This window comes from Tympanuchus pallidicinctus, unplaced genomic scaffold, assembly GCF_026119805.1.
Source record: "Tympanuchus pallidicinctus isolate F22 unplaced genomic scaffold, pur_lepc_1.0 scaffold22, whole genome shotgun sequence".
In the NCBI taxonomy this organism is placed as follows: Eukaryota; Metazoa; Chordata; class Aves; order Galliformes; family Phasianidae; genus Tympanuchus; species Tympanuchus pallidicinctus.
Genome location: NW_026294739.1, coordinates 22634223 through 22646757, shown reverse-complemented (window position 1 = coordinate 22646757; position 12535 = coordinate 22634223). Strand labels below are relative to the sequence as shown.

Sequence of the window (12535 nt, the reverse complement as noted above, 5' to 3'; positions counted from 1 at the left end):
CTGCTGTCTTTCAGGGCTTCGAGCAAAATGAGCTGGGTGCCTCCCTGCGTTAATAGTGTGCGGTGCCAGGGGAGAACGCTGCGGCGAGCCGACCTGTTCCGGGGGCAGTGCCTTGCTCAGGTCAGCACCGGGCTTTGTGCCCTGCAGCGGCGTGCCCAGCGTGCACCAGGAACCATTGGCTTCCATCTGTATAGAGGAAAATCTGGTTGCTCACCTGATGAGTTCCTCCTGGAATCTCACGGTCCCACCAGAGCTGCCCAGGGGGTCCTGCTTTGTGCAGTGCGGCGCTGCAGAGCGCAGACACCTCCACAGGGCTCTGCCTGTCCCTGCTCCATCGGGGACAGCTTACAGCTCCACAGCACCTCTGTGGAGAAGGAGTGCAGAGCTGTGCCAGCCCCGGCCCTGCAGGCTGCCTCCCGCTCCCGATACGCACTGCTGCTGAGTGCTGCTGTGGCGGCGTGAGCTGTGCTGCTGCATTCACAAGGGCCTGGCTCAGAACGGAGCTCTCAGACGCTGAGCTCTCAGTGCTGGGTAAAAACCCGCATCAGCCACTGAGAGCCGCTGCGTCCCCGAGATGTGAGCAGGCACTGCTGCTGTGCTCACTGTGGGGAGCTGCGGGCCTGGCCTCAGGAGGCTGAGCTGCAAGTGCTGTGTGCCTGCAGATGGGGCTCCTTTGCAGCTCCCTGTGTGGCTCAATTGCTGCATTCCTGCCGCCCTCACTCCTCCCGGTTGCAGCACATCCTACAGCAGAGCTGCCGGGAGCCGTGCAGTGCCTGCACTCACGGTGCTGCCCCCACAGTGGGCACTGCCCTGCACTGGGGTGCTCCTCCTCGGGGTGCTCTCTGGGTGCAGCCCCAGAGCTGAGAGCTGGGCTGGGCACCGAGCGCTGCCAACCCCAGGAGCATTGGCACGTTATATACTGAGCAGCTCTGGCTCATAATGAAACATGGGGAGTTTTTGTTTTTGGAGTGCAGTTGGTCCATAAGTGCCAAACTCAAAGTGCCACCTTCGTATCCCATCCCACGGGTGCTGGGTGGGAGATGCTGCTGTCCCAGAGCCCCCACCACCCCATGCAGACCCCTGCTGGGCGCACTGAGGGGGTTTTAATTGCACTCCCAGCTCTGCTGCAGGTTCAGAGATGGGCTCAGGCTTTCCAGGTCCCAGCTCTGCCATTTCTCTGTAGGTGGCACCAGGCCGCCCCTCTTGGCTGCTGCTCGTGGTCTCTTGGCCAACCCTTTGATTTTTTGGTCTTCACTTCTTTTCTCAGCTCCCACTTCTGTTCCAGTTTCCCACTCCTTTTCAGCCTCTCCGTCTTTTTTTTGACCCCTGTTTTTTTTTCAACCTTCCACTTTCTGGCTTTAGGATTTTTGGCCCCTGCCCCCCTCCCTGGCTCCCCGCTCCCCAGCCCCGGCCTCCCACGCCTCAGTGGCCTCATTTCCAGGGAAGAAGTCCGTTGCACTCTGAGCTGTAAAAAAAACCCTTTCACAATTGCCCTGAAGTGATTTTCTAGGCTTCCATCCCTCCCCCTCCGCCAGCCCTCGGGTCAGTGCTGCTCTCCCGGCGGCTGACCTTCGCACCCAGCACTCAGGACCCGGTTGTTGTCCTTTGGAGGGGCCGCAGCAGATGGAGGCGGGCGGTTGGCAAACAGGACGTTGGCCTCCAGCGCTCGGCGATAAACGCAGCGGCAGCGTTAGCGTCTTAAGGCGGGTGCTCGGCACGGGGCAGCGCCGCTTTGTCCCGCTCCCATTACCCGCACCCAGAGCTCTGCTGCCCCACAGCCTGCCCGCAGCCCGGCGCTGCGCGGGGCCACGCGTGTAGGGCGGGCTGTGGGCCCGGCTGCCGGCCATGGGCAGCGGTGCCCCTCGAGCAGCGCGTGTGGCTTTGAGCTCCGTGAGTCACCGGTGGGCACGTTGGGCAATCCTGTGTTTCGCAATCTGTTTTCCTTTGCAGGAATCAGCCCCCGCTCTGCCTTCAGCACGGCCAAACCCAGCCGCGCTGCCGCTCTCTGCCCGCGCGCTTCTCCTGCCTGCAGACACGGGCACGGCGGCGCCCCGGGCACAGAGGTGAAGCCTCTCGGCAGCCCCCGCCGGCCCGGGGCGCGGAGCGGCTCTCTCCTCTCTGTCCCAGCAGAGCTCTGCAGCGCAGCAGCCTGCGGTCCCTCCAGGTGAACGGCCGCCGTGCTGCGGTTTCTCTGTCAGTCCTCCCCCGGCATCACGGACATCCACGGCTGTGTGAGCCGCGCTGAGGTCTCCTGCTTTCCGAGGGGCACCGACTCACCGCGCTGACGGTGAAAAATTTGGCAGCTGGTTCAGGCGTGCTGTGACAGCCTCTCACCAATCAGAGTATTTACTAATTTCAGTCCGCGATGCTTTGCCCTTCCGAGGCGAGCGCTCGCTCTGCAGAGAAATCTGTGCAATGAGGCACATGATTTTCCGGCAGCACCACTCGCAGTTCGGTTTGAGATGGGAACAGGAAGAAATGTGTCAACACTTTCGTGTCTCTGCGTGTCGGAGCGGCGTGCCTGGCCCGGCTGTGTGCTGCGGGCACACGTGTCACGGGCAGCACCAGGGCTGTGCGCGGCTGTGCTCCGCCTGCAGGGCGGTGAGCCAGAGCCCCACGGCACCGCAGGGCCCCTCAGCACCGCTGTGTGCAGGCACTGCCGTGTCCCAGCAGGGCAGGCTTTGCTCTGAGCCTCTGTGTGAACACGACAGCGTGCCCCACGCACTGTGGGGCTGGGATTAAAAACAGACTGTGTGCAAACCGTGTGGGGCTTTGTGTTAATTACGAGCTGTCTCATAAGGTGCGTGATGGGATACGGAGGCTGCAGGAGTGGGGCTGATGGCAAAATCAGCTGCTGACCAGGAGGACCACGTTGGGGGGGACCTCAATGGGGGGCCAGGTCCCCACTGCAGCCCCACGGCCAAAGCACAGAAGCCACAGCCCTGCTCTGTTTCTCAGCCCCATCCCCGCAGCACTGCTGCTGCCAGCATGGATCTCTTGTTAAGTCAGGACAGTTCTGGAGTGGAGACAGTTCTGAGGCACACGATGCACTGCTCAGCTCTGGGTGCTGGAGCTGCCAGGTCCTGCTGGCTTCACCCACAGCTTCGGGTTGCATCCATGTGGGACATCCATACTTCCTGCCCCATGCACATGGACGTTTTACAGAGAAATGCTGTCAGCATCCTGAGGAGCTGCCACATTCCGGCATCTCAGTTTTAACACCACTCAGTGTGAAAACATGAACATTTTGACTCCAACTACAGAATGACAAATTGAGCACCAGACATCTGCCACTCATTTCAGGATGTCGCCGTTCCCCACAGCACAGCAGTGCTGGCACAGGGCTGTGTGGGGCCCCAGGCGGTGCTGCTCCTTTGCCCCATCCCTGCCCAAAGCAGACGATCCCAGCAGGAAAGCACCATTCACACTGCAGGGCCAGGAGCTCAACTCACCCAGCAGCCACAGTGCTGTTTGCAGAGCTCTTCGTGCACAACAGCTGCATCTGCTGAGCAGCAAACTGCATGGGAAGAACATCAATAAATTAAAAGTTATTAAATGTAAACAAAGGCATTACAGGAGCAGCTGAAGGTTCAAAAGTTGGGACCATTGTAGACTCTTTTCGTCATCCCTTGGGAACCAACTGGGACTTCTCAAGAGGAAGAATTGCTTTCCTTCCCTGCAGGCCCACCTGAGCTCACTCCCCCTTGCTGCAGCCAAGTGCAGACAGAGCTGTGCACAACTGGGGGCTCTGTGGGAACACGGGGCTGCCTGGAAGGACCTCCTCCTGCAGCACTCCTCCATTTGGGAGAGGAGGAGGTGAGCAGCACTGCAGCGGGGTGGCAGCACCCAGCACAACGTGCACTGCTGTCTGCTCTGCTCAGTGGTGGTGGTTCCCGCCGGCTGTGGTCAGGCTGGGGCCCACCCTGCCCTGCACTGCTGCAGGAAGGAGCTGGCAGCAGAGGCCCCAGCGTGGTTTGCAGGGAGGAAACCAAAGCTGCACAGCTCGCAGCACAGCACGGGCCAACATGCATGAGCAGCAGGCCAAAAGCCATGGCCGCAGTGCATGGAGGGCCATTGTATTCCTTCCCCCATGTCACACTCGGCATTTGCTCTGCAGTGAGTCATGGACGAGAACGCTCAGCCATCCAATGCAGGTCACTGAGAGCGGCCATGTGCTGCAGGGAATGCCACCAGTGCTGCCCCATCACTGTGCTCTGCATCCTGCGCTGCTCTGCGAAAACGGGAGCCTCCAGCACAGCCCGGTCCCACTCAGCCCATTGCTCACCCCAAACCCGTGTGTCCCCCAGTGGGACCGTGGGATGGGAGAGCCCATCTTTCCCAGGCAGCGATGGGATCAGGAGGGGTTGTGGTGGGAGCCTGCTGGCCCCTCTGCCTCCACTGTGTGCAGCCCTGTGAGTGTAGTGCTTTTTCTGCAGCTGCAGGAGATGCAGTGGGGTTCACATCCACTGCCTGCTCGCTGTTTTTTTTTCAGCTGGCTCCGAGAAGTGTGGGTAATTAGGAAAAATCTATAACAAGAAGTACAAACAAGTCACGGTCTGCCATTAGCCAGAAAGTCTGCCCTCTGCCTCAGCTACAGCTTGATTCAATCAGAATAATGAAGCAGAAGCTGTGCAGAGGGAAACAGCACTTGGAGAAGGTCTGAAAACACAGACACACTGCACAGAGAGCACGTATTGCAATGGAACCTGAAGTGGGGGGGAAGGGGGGTGGGCTGACGCTGGGCCAACATCTCTGTGAGCACAGTGCAGGGGGGCACTGGGGAAAGGCAGCGCGCACTCACTGGAGGGAGCAGAGCCCTTCCTCTGTCCCACTGCCCTTCCCCTGTCTGGCTGCCCAGCTGCTGTCCCACCCGCACCCCTCAGGGCCCCGACTGCGTGCACTGTGGGGCTCTGCCCCTCGCTGCATGTCCCCCTGTGACCCCTGAGGGCCGCAGCAGCTGCAGAGCTGTGTGAGGAACACCCTCCCGCCCTCCCACGCCGGCCACATGGAAACCCCCACACAGGGAACTGAGCATTCATCTCTTGTGCATTCTATAATTCCAGGCTTGTTGTTCTGAGGAGCACAGTAGTTGCCAAACACCAGTTTCAAGCACAGAGTAACTAATGGTGAATGTGGTTCCGTGCATTCGCTGCAGCCCTGAGGATCAGCGGCCGTCTTGTCTTCACTGCCCACCTTTGGACACCGCACCCAGCCCCAGAGCCATGGAACCAACCTGCTGTGTTTGTTCTGACCCTGCTCAGTGCCCGCACGGCTCTCCTAGCAGTGCCCATGCAAACATGGGGACACGGCGTGGGGACCCTGCAAAGGGCTCATGGGGGACGGGCGAGGGGTGGCACTACGGCACCTGCGGCTGCACTCACAGCTCAGCTGCATCCCCCCGGCACCACCAGCACATCACAGCCGCTCTCCTGAAGCTGTGCACTGGGATGGGATCGCACTAAGAGCGTGGCACGAGATGAAAGCAATTTGTATTTACTGCTCGGCCACATCCCGGTCACTTCCTGTAAACCATGTGGCCGTGGGGAACCGACCTCTTGTGTTTAGCTGACCTGGAGTCTGTGAAGATGGGCGGCATCGTGCGGTGACACAACTGCTGGGGGTCCCAGAATGGGGTGGGGGCTCTGGGGCCAGGGGAGCCCCTCTGCACACCCCATAGTACTGGATGGGGAACCCATGGCCGAGGCAGCGTGCCCCTCCCGCCAGCGCTGTGCGCTGAGCCAGATCTGCCCCCATTAAGTACAAGACATTAAAATCAATCATTAATAACTTTAAGAGGTTTGTGTAACAGCAAACATACCCGCTCATGTCTGAACATTAACAGAGGTAATTTGCCTTCTTTAACTTCTCGTAGATAAATTCTAGAGATTACAAAAGATTCTGATAATTCCAACTATTTTCCACTGTATTTTCAGAGTAGGCTCTGCACCAGGCTGCTGGGGCTCCAGCCCTGGGATCAAAGATTGATCCCCAAGAGACCCCCAGCCCAAGCAGCTCAGGCTCTGCCTGGCACAGCCCTCGCCCCCAGTCCTGGCTCTGCCCACCCATGTCACAGCAGGGCACTTAGGGTGTGCGAGGCAGCTGGTCCCAAGGCTCGGCTCCCTCCCTACGCAGTGCCCACTCTTCTGCCTTCCTCTGCCAGAAGCTGAACCAAATACCTTATCTATGGAGAACAGTAATTCCATTTAAAATGGCAGTATGGGAAGGAGGCAGAGTGCCCCATGCTGAAATGAGAGCAGTTCTCCAGCACTCCTGTTATCTTTAGAACCCAAAGCGCGGCTGCTCGACTGGGACCATGAAGCCACTTCCACTGTGCAGCACGGCAGCAGCGCGGAGCGGGAGCCATTCGCATGCTCTGAAATTCAGAAGGCTCAGGCTCCAAACTGTGGCTCAGATACCCTTTGGATTATGGTATGAGGAAGTTTTCATCAGAGAGGGAGAGGAAAAGACAGTTTGTATAGGAATGTGTGACAGTTGTGCTGGGTATTGTGCAGTATGGACTATGACTCTGAGTTCTCAGGTTACCCATTGCTGACCATAAAATTGTAATCTTTAGATTATGGGACCATACTCTACACCCTAACTGCCACTACCAGACCCAGCCCACCAATGGCTTGTGTTGTTGAGAGCCAAATGTCAGCTCGGGTACAACACAGCAGCACTGCTCCCACCAGATGGGACGGGGCATGGCAGTACAGTGCACAGTGCCCCAGGCTGGGGGCACCGGCCCACCAAGTGTGGCCAGGCACAGCAGCCAACCCTGAGGACACTGCTGGGCTCTGCTCTGCTGCAACGTGTGGGTAGGCAGCAGGCAGGCTGCTTCCTGGCAGCGGCTCAGACCCTATCTGCTGCAGACACCCCACAGCCCTTATCAGCCCCACACTGATATCCCTGGCTTCCTTCTCAGCCCTGTCCCACAGGCTGCTCACAGCAGGCAGAACTCGCTCACTGCCTGTCCTTTGCACACCTGTCTGCTCGCACTCATGCTTCCCAAATGCATCACTCCCGAGTCAGGGCCGAGCTTGGGCATTCTCAGCAAGCAAACCAAAGCTGGCATTGCTAACAGCCTGTTGTTAAGCATTTTTAAACGGACACAAATGAGCCTTGCTTCTCTTGCACGGAGTTTGCCCACATCCGTTAAGCCAGCCTTTCCTGAGCCTGCACATATCTGCACACACTCTCCTATACACAGAGTCGTGCCCACACCTTCACCACCAGCAGCTGTTGCTGTGCTCACACCCAGAGCCCAGGCACGAGCTCAGGCCCACTCGTCACCCTGGCTCCCCAACACACGGAGCTCTGCACACCCCGCAGGCTGCACCCCGCAGCGATCCCAGGCCGTCCCCACACACAGCGCTGCAGTGCAGCACTCATCAGCCTGGCTGGGAATTTCCATGTGCTCTCTGGTGGGCACTCATTTCTCATTAGGGATGTATCATCCCTTGGAGTTTAATCAGCTGTTAAAAGAACAAAACATTCGTTGTAATGGAAGTCGGCGTCATAAAGCGCAGCGTGTGCAGGAGGGGAGCTGGGAGGCAGAGCTGCAAGGGGCTCAGCCTCACCGCAGCGGTGGGAAGCAGCTCCCGGCAGCACATGGCAGAGCACGGAGGAAAGGTGCAAATGGAACATGTTGGATGGTTGGGCTCCAAAATAAGAACAGATCAGTGGCACAAGCAGGAAGACGCTAATTCGCTGCCTGCAGATGAAGTCATGTAACAGCATGGCTGCTAAAAAACATGCCTCGTTCTTCTCTGGTGGAAGCGCCGGGCCTTTAACTGTTGCAGTACTGCAGCTGGAATGGGCAAACTTTAAAGCAAAGCGTGGGACCACCGGAGGAAGGAGGCAAGAACGCCGGGGACTTGAACACTGCATGAAAAGGACCTAAACTCTGCACGAAAGGGACATAAACACTGTGTGTAAGGGGCTTAAATGCTGTGTGAAAGAGAATGTCTCCGTGGCAGCTGCTGTCCCGCAGTGCTTTGCGTTCCTCCCGGGGCAGCAGGGCGAGGTGGGCGCGGAGCACCCGAGGGCGCTGTGCAGGCAGCAGCATCGCAGCGCCGCGTCCGCTCTACAGAAAGCAACAGGGAGACGGGAGCACTGGAGGCACGGGGGGGCCGAGACACCTTGAGAATCCCGCCCAGCACGCGGCGGCGGAGCTCCTCGGAGCCCTCGGGGCCGTCAGCGGCGGCCCAGCGGCACCTCGCCCGATTCGTCCGGCCGCACTGCCGCTCTCCTCTCATTTACGTCTTCACATCCATCCCCGACTGCACGCGGGCCCCTCCGGAGCGTCGCACCGAGGGCCACCTCTCCGCGCTGCCGGGACGCAGTGGGGAGCGGGCGGTGCCCGGAGCGCGGCTTATGTGCCGACAGCGGTGCTTCGCGTTTCAGTGTCCTGCCACGAGCCCCGTCTGCCTCCAGCAGAGACCCTGGTTGCCCGCGGCAGGACGCGGCTCGCACAGCGCGGGGCCGGGGCTCTCCGTCTGAGGCTGCGGCTGAGGGCACCGCCCCGCACCGCCGCGCAACGCCCCGCGCCGCCCCTGGTCTTTCTCTTCCTTTGGTATTAAACTTAAGCAGTCTTCAAAGCAGCAAACGTGCAGTTACAGAAAAATGGGTATACGAGACGGAAAGCTCTCATTAGGACAGAACTCCAGACGTTGCTTCAAAGTGGCAGAGCCGGGCGGACGGCCCCCCCGCACAGCGCAGGGCGCAGGGGGTGGCCCGGTTCGGCTCGACGGAGCGCTCCTGTAATTGAGCCAGACTCCGAAGTTTGAGGGATGAATCCATATGCATGAGGCACTAACAACGCTCCGTCTGAGACGCAGCTTTCATCCCACAGCCGCTCGGACCGGCTCGCGTCTCTCCCGGCGCGCGTCCGACACCGACGCGAACGAGGAGAGGCGGCATGGAGAGGCGGAATGAGCGTCGCCACGACGAGGAGCACCGCCGAGCCGGGCGCGCACCGCGGGGCGCGTGGGGGGGCTCGGGGCGGCCGGACCCAGCGGGGGGGAGCGATCCCGCGGGGCGGGCACGCGGCGGGGCCGGGGGCCGCGGGCGGGGCGGCGCGGGGCCGGGAGCACCTCCCGACGGGGCGGTGCGGGGCGGTGCGGGGCGGCGCGCCCCTGGGCCGAGCGCTGCCCGGGGCCGCCCCCAGCGCCGCTCCCCGCCCGGCTCGGGCGCTGCCTCCCTCCCGCGGCGCGGGGCCGTGAGGCGGCGGATGGAGCCGCGGCCCCGCCATGGGCACAGCTGCGGGCTGGACGCCGCTTCGCGCCGCCGGGGAGCGGAGGAGAGAGAGCGGAGCGGAGCGCGGCGAGGGAGGCAGGTGGGGCGGCGCGGGGTGGGGTGGGGGGAAGAGCGCGGAGCGGGCGGAGCGGCCATCCGCCGCCGGGTGCCCCGCACCGCTCCCACCCCGCGCTGCGCTCCGCGGAGGACGGCCGGCCGCGGCGCGGTGTGTCGGGCTGCGCGGCTCCGCTCACCTTCCCGCCCGGCGCGCCGTGCTCCCCTGCTTCGTTCTCCTTTTCCAGATGCGTTGCTGTTCCCGTAGAGCCTTCGCCGCTTCGCCCCAGGCCGTCGTGAGCGCGCCGGGAGGATCATGACCGAAGCCCTCATCTCTGCTGCTCTGAACGGGACGCAGCCCGAGCTGCTGGCCGGCGGCTGGGCCGCGGGGAACGCCACCACCAAGTGCTCCCTGACCAAAACGGGCTTCCAGTTCTACTACCTGCCCACCGTCTACATCCTCGTCTTCATCACCGGGTTCTTGGGCAACAGCGTGGCCATCTGGATGTTCGTCTTCCACATGCGGCCGTGGAGCGGCATCTCGGTGTACATGTTCAACCTGGCGCTGGCTGACTTCCTGTATGTCCTCACGCTGCCCGCCCTCATCTTTTACTACTTCAACAAAACCGACTGGATCTTCGGGGATGTCATGTGCAAACTGCAGAGGTTCATTTTCCACGTGAACCTCTACGGCAGCATTCTGTTCCTCACGTGCATAAGCGTGCACAGGTACACGGGCGTCGTGCACCCGCTGAAGTCGCTGGGGAGGCTGAAGAAGAAGAACGCTGTGTACGTCAGCTCACTGGTGTGGGCCCTGGTGGTGGCCGTCATCGCGCCCATCCTCTTCTATTCGGGGACGGGGGTGAGGAGGAACAAAACCATCACGTGCTACGACACCACGGCCGACGAGTACCTGCGGAGCTACTTCGTGTACAGCATGTGCACCACGGTGTTCATGTTCTGCATCCCCTTCATCGTCATTCTCGGCTGCTACGGGCTGATCGTGAAAGCTCTGATCTACAAGGACCTGGACAACTCTCCTCTGCGGAGGAAGTCCATCTACCTGGTCATCATCGTGCTGACGGTCTTCGCCGTCTCCTACCTCCCCTTCCACGTGATGAAGACCCTGAACCTGAGGGCCAGGCTGGATTTCCAGACGCCGCAGATGTGTGCCTTCAACGACAAGGTGTACGCCACCTACCAGGTGACGCGGGGGCTGGCCAGCCTCAACAGCTGCGTCGACCCCATCCTCTACTTCCTGGCCGGGGACACCTTCCGCCGGCGGCTCTCCAGGGCCACCCGCAAGTCGTCCCGGAGGAGCGAGCCCAACGTGCAGTCCAAGAGCGAGGAGATGACGCTCAATATTTTGACAGAGTACAAGCAGAACGGGGACACCAGTTTGTGAACGGATGTGAAAGGTGTGGGGACTCCTTTTTGCAGTAACGCTGCATCCTGACACCGCCGGACAGCCCTGCGCACGCGTGTGTTGGGATGGTCTGCCATCCCCATTCATTTTAGATAAAGGCTCTTTTTCTAAGATTAGAAAAAGCTTAACACAGTAAGTGGAAGAATTTTAATCTTAGTGGAGAATAACATGTCAGAATTCAGCTCTCCTGCTCCTTGCAGAGTTCTCATTTCTTTCTGACTTGTGTCAGATGAAGTAAAATGAAGCAAATCCCCTGAAGGAAGAGAGCAATCAAAGTGCTTCTGTTTTAATGGCTCAGACTCCCACACTCCAAAAGGATCTTCGCCCGCCTCCCTTGCAAACAGGAAATGCAGACGAGGAGCTCAGCACGGCCCCCGGAGCTGCCCCTTTGGTAGCTGCCCACGGCCCCGGCGCGGCTGCCGGCTCTGCGCGCTAAGCGCTGCCGCTCCTTCCCGGCCTCGGCGATCGCCCGGAGCTTTGGCAGCACCGGCGCCGAACGCGGGCGCCGCAGAGCCGTGTCCACCGCCGCGCACGTCGGACGATCCGGGGGCACGGGCTCGGCGGAGGGGCAGCGGGCACGGGTCGCTCTGCAGGCGGGGCGGCAGCGCCCGGCACACGCAGTGCTGTGCGGCCGTCGGTGCCGGGCCGGGCCGCGCTGCCGGCTCTTCGTGCGGTTCGTACGGGGCAGCGCCAGGAGCGCGAGCTGGAAACAGCTCCCAGAAGAGCGGGGCTGCGGTCCTTGAGCTGCCTGCGTCCCGCTGGGTGCGGGAACACCGCTGTGCTGCAGCCCTTCGGCAGCGCCTGTCGCTTCCCAAGAAAACAGTCATCAAAATGAAAACGTACACACGGACTGTGTTCTACATTGAAGTAGTTGAGAGGGAGCTGATTTCTCGGTTTTGTGACACATCACTGCGTTAAGAGGACGTTGCGATATTCCGCAGACTAAACCCACTGCTCGGTGTATCTTCTCCCAACATGGAATAGGTCATCTAAAATTAGCCAGGTGTTGTGTAACGCGAGAGCGGTCGGAGCGCGGCTGAGCTCCTCCATGGGCGGTCTGAGTGCTTTCTCATATTTTTAAGAAACGTGTTTGAAAATATTGTGCTCAAACAGTATGAAAGCATGCTTTACGTTATAGATTCGGTGTGCAGAATCGGGTTCTGTGTGATGCTGGGGGTGACTTCAGCAGATCCTCGTTCCTCCGGTCTTCGTGGTGAGTGAGACGGCTCTACGTTGCTCACGGACTCGAGCGGTCAGTAAGGAGCAGGAGCAGCCCTGGTCACAGCAGCTTCTGCTCGGACACACAGCTCAGCCTGCAGAATCCCTATTTATTGAACTTATTTATTAGAAGACTAAATGTCGAGTTTGTAAAGTGTGGTTCTGTGTTCATATCAGAATTGGGCATTAGTGGGAAATTTGGCAGCATGTTTAAGTCACTGTAATACCATGTCTTCTGACAGAACGTCTTTATAATAAACTCAATTCCACCCTGATTTTCACTCTTCTATGTATCCCGGAGACAAATTAAGCTCATGGATTGCCCCTTGATAAATTAAACACTGCTCAGGAAGCACAGCTTCTTGAAGCAACATTACGACCTCATTTAGCACCGTAAGGTGAAGAACGCAGAGGGGAAAAGAACCCCAACCAGGGGTCAACTGCTAATTAATCCCTGCTGACAAACAGTGCCGAACAGCGCAGCCTGTTCACACCAACAGGGAAGGGCTGCGGTTCACAAGGAGCAGAGCTGCAGCGTGGGGCTGGGATGATGCTCCGAACCGCTGCTCTGGGTGGGAACCGGGTCTGCAGCTCTGAGTT

General features: G+C 60.0%; 1 protein-coding gene and 1 long non-coding RNA gene across 3 annotated transcripts; both read left to right on the top strand.

The window, feature by feature from the left end:
* Positions 1-1166: 1166 nt before the first annotated feature.
* Positions 1167-2760, top strand: LOC128081777 (uncharacterized). Its single transcript, XR_008207393.1, has 2 exons — positions 1167-2342; positions 2440-2760. It is a non-coding gene; the product is annotated as an uncharacterized LOC128081777 (long non-coding RNA).
* A 6411-nt stretch (positions 2761-9171) lies between these two features.
* P2RY1 (purinergic receptor P2Y1) lies at positions 9172-12210 on the top strand. 2 transcript variants are annotated; one of them, XM_052686435.1, is made up of 2 exons: positions 9172-9337; positions 9560-12210. In XM_052686435.1, the coding sequence occupies exons 1-2, from the start codon at positions 9233-9235 to the stop codon at positions 10694-10696; spliced, it is 1242 nt and encodes a 413-aa protein (XP_052542395.1). In that variant the 5' UTR covers positions 9172-9232; the 3' UTR covers positions 10697-12210. The 2 variants fall into 2 exon arrangements, with proteins under 2 accessions (XP_052542395.1, XP_052542396.1); XM_052686436.1 differs by having other exon boundaries at positions 9214-9337; positions 9540-12210.
* The last annotated feature ends 325 nt before the right edge of the window (positions 12211-12535 follow it).